Below are 8,389 nucleotides of genomic sequence, written 5' to 3'. Positions count from 1 at the left end.
AGATCTCTCGATAGAGTTGGAAGACAACCCTAACAGAAAACAATACTTAATTTTTATAATGTACTCCTTAACGTTACTTCAACAAAACAAAAATTATCTTGAGGGGTTAAACCCTCAACATCTTTGATATTATTTTTGGTAAAATGTAAGTAATTTAAAATGATTAAATATGGAAACCGAGAATGTACATTTTAAAATTTGACTTGGATTATTATATATATATATATATGGAAAAAGATGTCACAATAAGTCATGAGATTAAGACCATGGATACCCAAACTCTTGAATTTGTCACTATTTTACATGTTTTACCTGTTAAAAAACAAAAAATTTCGGCTAAATACAATATTCAAAATGTGGAATATATTTAAGAAAAAGAAAAAGAAATTATGTTGGCACTTTCTTTTTAGTATACTTTTTTCTTTTAATTTTATTTTGACCCTTTCTTTCTATTATCAGAAAAAGTATGAGGTTTTTCATTCAAAAAAAGAAAAAGTAGAAGAGGCAGACAGAACTTTTGAAAATTACATTTTTATCCCAAGACGGCATCACCGTTGCATATCCTGGAAACAATGTGAGCCTTTGGATAAAAAAGCTATATAATTTAAAGAAAAAAAAAACATCCTCATTTTCTCGAACGGCTCTCTGGCTCCGGTCATTGGTCAATCTCTTCTTCTCTCTCTCCGTTCTGACCGTTTCGATCCAATCTTCGTTAAAGGTATTTTCTTTTCTTTTTCTTATGGTTTATCAATTTTAGGGTTTTCTCTCTTGATTTTCGTTTCATTTTGAGTTTTCGACCTCGTTCGATTAGCAAAATGTGCTACTTTCTGGTTTTAGGGTTTCTCGCTTTATAAAAGATTTCTTACTTGGTTGAATTTCGATTTGGGGGAGTTTCATTGCTGGGTTTCGAACTGGGGGACTTCACGAGATCTGAAGAATTATTGTTTGAAAGGAACGAATTTAAGGTGGTTTTGAAAAGTCTCAAGTTCTTGGATGTTGATATGCATTTGGATTTGGATTAAAAACTATTTGGTCAATTGAGTTTCCATCATGAAGTAAAGATGGATAAAACCCTTCCCAAAATTGGTCCTCTTTTTCGGATTCTAAGGACCGAGACTATAGAAATTGGTCTTTTTGTTGTTTTGAAATGCACGCTCTTAGTTTTATATGGAGAAAAATATATTGGAATAGTATTGCTTGTTAAATTGTTTCGCAGGCACTTTCAACGATAATGATTTGGTTCTTACCATTTGCTCCTAATTTTAAGCAACTTTTATGAAGGAAAAATGAAAATCGCAAAAATCAAGCATGAACTTCAATATAAAGAGCTTTAAATTTATGTTGTTTTGTATTCTATGTTGTGCTAGACAATGACTCTTTGAGTTGCTTTTATTTGCAGAGTAATCAAGATTTTATTTATGGGAACATCGTCGGGTTCTAATATTAACCACCAGCATTCATCGAAGATGTTGCCCCCACGGCAACAACCACGACCAGGGAGCTTACAAACTTCGTTGTCCTTAGTCTCCTCTGAACATCGCTTGTCACCTGATGCTCAAGAACCTAGATCGAACTCAGATAACGTTCACGAATCCCCAACTGAGAGTGCTAGCTCACAAGAGACTTGGCCTACTGCTGATGCTGTCACAGCAAAGAAGATGGAAAATGGGAAAATAGAAAATGACTGCCCTGAGCAATCTGTCATTCGTCGTGTTTCTAGTGCTGATAAGATAACTCTTAGAGACATCGCAAGAGAAAGAGTTGATGTTATCTCTGAAAAGATGCATCGCCTACCTGATGAATTTCTAGATGAGCTAAAGAATCAACTCAAGGCTATTCTGGAAGGCAATGGAGGGTCACAAAACAGGGAAGAGTTTTTGATTCTGCAGAAGCTTGTTCAAAGTAGATCTGATTTGACAGCAAAGACATTGATTAGAGCACACCGGGCACAGCTCGAAATCCTCGTTGCAATAAATACAGGAATTCAGGCATTCCTGCATCCAAACATCAGTTTATCCCAAACTTCTCTCATTGAGGTTTTTGTGTACAAAAGATGCAGAAACATTGCATGTCAAAACCAGCTACCCGCAGATGACTGCACCTGTGAACTATGCGCCAATAGGAATGGTTTTTGCAATCTATGCATGTGTGTCATCTGCAACAAGTTTGATTTTGAAGTAAATACCTGCCGCTGGATTGGTTGTGATTTATGCTCCCATTGGACTCATACTGATTGTGCTATTCGTGATGGGCAAATTTGTATGGGCCCTTCTGTTAAAAGTGGATCAGGTCCTACTGAAATGCTTTTTCGCTGCCGTGCTTGCAATCGAACATCTGAGCTGTTTGGTTGGGTCAAAGATGTCTTCCAACATTGTGCTCCAGCCTGGTATAGGGAGGCTCTTATGAGAGAACTTGATTTTGTTAGTAGGATTTTTCGCGGAAGTGATGACCCTAGAGGGAAGAAACTCTTCTGGAAGTGTGAGGATCTTTTGGAAAAAATGAGGGGTGGACAACCAGAATCCACTGCTTGCAGATCGATATTAATATTTTTCCAAGGTACAATGTGGCTGATTTTTTAATTATCTTTCGAATTATCATGTGGAATTTTGTTTGTTATGCAGTGAAAATGTATTGGTGATGAAAAATATAGCTCAGTTATGCAGGTATTCTTCTTTCATTATTCATCAACTTTCTGATGATCCTTCCCAACAGGTGAATCATGTCATGCAGTATAATTGCCATCCTGCTTTGGTTACAACACAAATTTTATCTGGTGCTTGTTGTTTGGGATCTTAAGGCTCCCTTTTTCATTTTTCTTGGAAAATAAAAAATACTGAAGAAAATGTGTTTGGTTTGAAAGTGATAAATATGATTTTTGGAAATAAAAATGAAATAAAATAAAAATTAGAGAACAATCAAAAGTTGTTTTCTTTGTTTTTACTAAAAAAGTGGGTGGTTCAAACCCCCATATAAACACAAAATTATTATTATTTCTAATAAATTTTAAACATCATATCTGTTATCCTAGTTCAAATCTTAAAATTGTGTCTATTTTAGAGAAGTAGATAATGTTTTCATGTTTTCATTATTGAAAACAAATTTTTGCTTCTATTTGCCAATGAGTTTTCATGTTTCTATTTTAGAAAAATAGGTACCTAACATGTTCTCATTATTGAAAAGAAATTATTCTTTCTATTTACTAAACATGTTTTTCAATTTTTAGAAAATAGAAAATGAAAACTATTGTCAAAAAATGAAAATAAAAAATAATTTCAGAAACCAAACAGAGTCTAAACTTTTTAGGACATGAAGTTATTTGGAACGTTTGATTTATAAATATTAACTTTATATTGCAAGTTGCTTTTCTGGTTTAATATATGTGATAAGTCTTGCTGAAATTCTCCGTGCCCTTTTGGAGAAATCTGCATTACTGTTTGTGACTCAAACTGCTACTCAGTTTCTGATTGGGACAATTTTTTTACTCTAGCATTTACATAACAAGGGTGCTGCGGGGGTATACAGTAGAAGTTGATCATGAGCTAGGTGTTGTGGTTTTAGGACTTGGATTAGAAACGAGAAATTGGGGTTTTAGGGTTTTTTTTTTTTTGGATGGAAAAGATTCAATCTTGATAGCTGCAAGCAAATGGAAAGGAACAAACCTGTTCACTGCTCTGGTTGTGAATGGTCTGTGTCAAAAGTAACTTGTGGTTGGGTTGCAATGGCGATGTTAATTTTGTTGTGGTTCATGTGTACTTGAGATTTACAAGTTTGTTTTAGGACTGCTTATTATGTTTGGCTGATGTGGCTATCTGCATGACTATTTCAAGGAAGATTTACGAGTGCTTATTAAGCTTGGCTGATGTGGATATATGCTTGAGAGTTTCAAGTAAGATTTAGGACTACTTATTGGTTTGGCTGATCTTGGTATCTGCTGGGTGTTTCAAATAAGATTTAAGATGGCCTATTTTAGGAAAACACTGGAAATCGGTGAAAAAAGAAAGTAAAGATCAAAACTTCAATTCAGAAGGCATAAAGAGCAAATCCCCAAGAATTGTTAGACTTCGAATAAGAAAAGACTCACATTGGACAATTCTAGGAAAATCTGCTTTGATTGAGGGGGCTTTTCTCTTGTTAAAATACCTGCCACGAGAATAACCTACAATGAAAAAGAGTTCCTAACTTTGGACTAGTTATAAAGGAGTCTTAAAACGGGGGTCCTTGATGGGTTATATTAAAGAAATATCATGAATTCAACTATTCCCGACATTTCATATCGCATCTAAAACATTTTTGTTCTTTGAATAGTAAGATTTTATTGCTTGAATTTAAATAATTGTTATTCCTTGTATAGAGCTTGATATGGATTCTCCGACAAGTCTGGAAAATGGGGAAGGTGGACGTCTGATAGCACCACAAGAGGCGTGCAATCGAATTGCAGATGTAGTCCAGGAGGCCATAAGAAAGATGGAAATGGTGGCTGATGAGAAGATGAGGATGTTCAAGAAAGCTCGCTTGGCTCTTGATGCTTGTGATCGGGAGCTTGAGGATAAGGCCAAGGAAGTAGCAGAACTGAAGCTGGAGAGACAAAAAAAGAAGCTGCAAGTAGAAGAGCTGGAGAGGATTGTAAGGCTTAAACAGGCAGAGGCTGATATGTTCCAGCTTAAGGCCAATGAGGCAAAACGAGAGGCTGAGAGGCTTCAAAGGATTGCACTTGCAAAGTCTGATAAATCGGAAGAAGAGTATGCTAGCAGTTACCTGAAACTACGGTTGAGTGAGGCAGAGGCTGAGAAGCAATATTTGTTTGAAAAAATAAAGCTGCAGGAGTCCTCACGGGCATCGCAGAGTAGTAGTGGAGGTGACCCTTCACTTATGTATTCCAAAATCCGTGATCTGCTCCATGGGTACAATATCATCCCCGCTAAAACAGAGTCTCAGCCAAATGAGCGTCATGGTTTTAGAGCAAATCCCTGACTGTCTAATGTGCGAGTTAGAATATGTTGCTTTGTTGGTAAATTAGAGTGTTAAGTTTGCTGTTTCATTTTAATGTATGAAACCTTCAATGAATTGTCAGTTAATAGTTTATTAATCATGTAAAAGTAAATTAGTTGTCTTATTATATGTTGTCTTCATGTACGAACTTCCATTCTGTGGCTTCGAATGTGCAATGAGAAATCTCCAATTTCATATAAATGTGTTTTTAGCAGGAGCTACGTTTTATTACTCATCTGGAGTGTACTTTGCGAGGCACATATTAGGATTTTAGTTTATATTTTTTCAAAAATCAAATACTGAATCAGTATGCCCTACTTCTAGTATGAACTTAGACGCGACAAAAGTGAGTTAAATTCCAAAGCTTACTTTAGAATGTGGCAGACATTTTTGTGGCATGATCAGGAGTCATGTGAGTGGCGAAGAATGGTTGAATGTTCATACAATGATGTCTAAATTCTAGACCCCAATTTCAACTTTTTGTTGTTTTTAAGTAGTCGACTCGGGGTCTTTTTTGAGAATGCAAAGCTAAGGCTCAATTTGGTTTCAGGATGTTTTTCAAACTGAAAATTGAAAAATATTGAAAATAAAGGTTTAAATGAATTGGTCCCAATTTAAATTATATGAAAGAAAAAATATATATATTATCAGTATTCAAGTTTGACATTTGGTTTAATGTGGCACTCGAGTTCTAGTTATATATTTTGGTATCTAAAAGTAACAATATTAATATTTTTAGTGTTTAATTCAGTTTTAGGTTTGATTTGATGAAAATTAATATCATTATTGTAGGAACCCTAGTTTGTTCCTCTATTCAATTCACTGTTCAGACAATGTGTTTAGGCATCATTGTTCAAACAAATGTTTGAATATGAATTCGAACAGAAATAGGCAATAAGCAAAAAAGAAAATAAGAGAAATAAACACGAGATTTGTTAACGCAGTTCAGATTCACCAATATTACGGAGTTTCGCTCAGTAAATGATTTTATTCAACAATTGATCTAGTAACCTATAGGCTAAAACCCTATCTACCCTTACATAAAAAAATAATCACAATTTTAATAGATAACCCCAACTTGTTACAAATCACTCACACCAGAAACCTCACAACTCAACCATTAAAACTCTCTAATAAAGCCTAAGAAACAAGTGCATAATCCAAGTAAAAGTCAGACAACAAGTAAACTAACAAAATCAACAGAAGCACTCTTTAAAAAATGCATCTTCACATTCTAAATAGCTGCCTATTTATAGGTCAAATGAGGCTACATATCAGATCAATTTTTTTAGATATAAATATTTTAATTTTGTGCATAATAATCTAGAATAAAAGCCTCCAAAATTTATCTCAAAATATAACCTTATTATCCAATTAAATACATAAGATAAATCACCAAATAAATAACTTAAAGGATAAGGATGAACATTATCTGATAAGGCATGTTGATCTCTAACTTCCTTAAGCAACCATACCCGATCACCAAGTTGTAAGATGAAAAGAAATAAGTCCTAGAGTCCATATGCTTATGGTAAAAACATATATGTAGGCCTAAGTCAAATTGCCGACATCTCATGGTACTTGGCTATCCTAAAGGTCTTGTTTGAAGAAGTGTTTAAACAAGTTGTGTTCAAGAGTCGAGTTATTAGTCTTGAACAACTTTAGTCCTAACAGTTATTTTCAGGTATTAAAATGCATAAATTTTGTTAAATACAAGTACCACATTAGACCTAAAAAATTCAAATACTATGTCAAATTTATGCACCAAATTAAGTATTAAGCCTTTTACATCAACAATTTTTCATATATTAAATTTGATATCCTTGTTCAAATTCATATAATTTATTTTATTTTATTTCTCATGTTTCTATTATAGAAAAATAATAATTAACAAACATGTTTTCATTATTGAAGACAAATTTTTATTTGTATTTATCAAGTTTTTCAATTTTCAAAAAAATAAAAATAAAAAATAAAACTATTTTCTAAAATTAAAAAATAAAAATAAAATATATTTTCAAAAACTAAATGGAACCTAATATTATATGTAACATTAGTTTTTGTAACATTGTCGTTCATGTCTTGATTGCATCATGTACGTTCAGTGAAAGCAATATACTCATTCAGTATCCAAAGTTTTATTCTTTACCAAAGAGAAATATGATAATTGTATTATTGTTATGAGTTAAGAGGATTATAGATTATACAAGAAAGAAGAATTAAAAAAAAAAAGAAAAAAGAAAAGATAATTCAACTTTCACTTAGAATACAATAAGCTTGTATATGCCCTCTATTTATAGGGCTTCAAGTACCATAAGTTACAAAGCAGCATTAATGACCAATATTAAGGTACTTACAAATGATTTAGGGTTTACAAGATAATAAATTTAGGGGTTACGAACATTCATCCTTTGAGGGTTATAATAGGACAAATTTGAGGGGGTTATGAACATCCATTTATCAATGGATTTACAACACTCTCCTTTGGATGTCCATTAACGAAAATGTGTCTCGATAAAACCTTATTAGGAAAAGCCTTTTGGGATTAAAACCTATTGAAGGAAAAAGAGCATGCAATCTATTATTAAAGTTGCCTCGTTAAAACCTTTACCAAGAAAATCTAGTGGGACAAAACCTTGGTTAAAGGAAAAGAGTGCAACATGTTTTTGACTCCCTCTAGTGGCAGCATCACATTACATCTTTGAGTCGACGCATTCCAGTCTTATGTAGTCGTCTTTCACACGTTGAAGTTGGTAATGCCTTGGTAAATAGATCTGCTAAATTATCACTAGAATGAATTTGTTGAACTCCTATATCACATTTCTTCTCAAGATCATGAGTGAAGAATAATTTTGGTGAAATATGTTTCGTTCTATCACATTTGATGTAACCACTATTCAATTGAGCTATACATGTTGCATTATTTTTGTGTAAGATAGTTGATATTTTTTCTTGTAAAAGCAAATTACACCTCTTCTGAATATGTTGGGTCAATGACCTTATCCAAACACATTCTCGGCTTGCCTTATGCATTGCAATTATTTTACATGATTTGAGGAGGTGACGATTAATGTCTACTTTGTTGAATGCCGTGATATGATAGTACCTCCACATGTAAATAAATATCCCGTTTAAGATCGACCTTTATGTGGATCTAATAAACATTTAACATCAGTATAGCTAACTAATAGGGATTTTGAACCATTTGAATAAAATAACCCCATATCAATGGTCAATTTGAGATATCTAAATACACGTTTAATTTTATTCCAATGTTAACGTGTTGGAAAATAACTAAATCTTGTTAACGAGTTTATGGCAAAAGTTATATCAGGTCTGGTTTTATTTGCAAGATACATCAATACCCCTATGACACTTAGATATGATACTTTAGGACGAA

General features: G+C 33.3%; 1 protein-coding gene across 2 annotated transcripts; it reads left to right on the top strand.

Annotated features, from left to right (window-relative positions):
* The first annotated feature begins 389 nt into the window (after positions 1-389).
* On the top strand, positions 390-5,190 carry LOC107954950 (OBERON-like protein). Of its 2 annotated transcripts, XM_041116599.1 has the most exons (4): positions 445-718; positions 838-965; positions 1,400-2,556; positions 4,352-5,190. In XM_041116599.1, exons 3-4 carry the CDS (start codon positions 1,419-1,421, stop codon positions 4,969-4,971), a joined length of 1,758 nt encoding a protein of 585 aa, XP_040972533.1. In that variant the 5' UTR covers positions 445-718; positions 838-965; positions 1,400-1,418; the 3' UTR covers positions 4,972-5,190. The 2 variants fall into 2 exon arrangements, with proteins under 2 accessions (XP_016746133.2, XP_040972533.1); XM_016890644.2 differs by lacking the exon at positions 838-965 and having other exon boundaries at positions 390-718.
* Positions 5,191-8,389: the final 3,199 nt, after the last annotated feature.

The sequence above is a fragment of the Gossypium hirsutum genome, chromosome A07, assembly GCF_007990345.1.
Source record: "Gossypium hirsutum isolate 1008001.06 chromosome A07, Gossypium_hirsutum_v2.1, whole genome shotgun sequence".
Classification (NCBI taxonomy): domain Eukaryota; kingdom Viridiplantae; phylum Streptophyta; class Magnoliopsida; order Malvales; family Malvaceae; genus Gossypium; species Gossypium hirsutum.
Note: the sequence above shows the minus strand (reverse complement) of the source record. Positions and strands in the feature narration are given on the sequence as shown.

Coding starts and splice junctions, on each gene's coding strand:
- LOC107954950 (XM_016890644.2), top strand. CDS start 1,419: ATGGGAACATCGTCGGGTTCTAATATTAACCACCAGCATTCATCGAAG. Junction 2,557..4,351: donor GATATTAATATTTTTCCAAG/GTACAATGTGGC, acceptor TTCCTTGTATAG/AGCTTGATATGGATTCTCCG.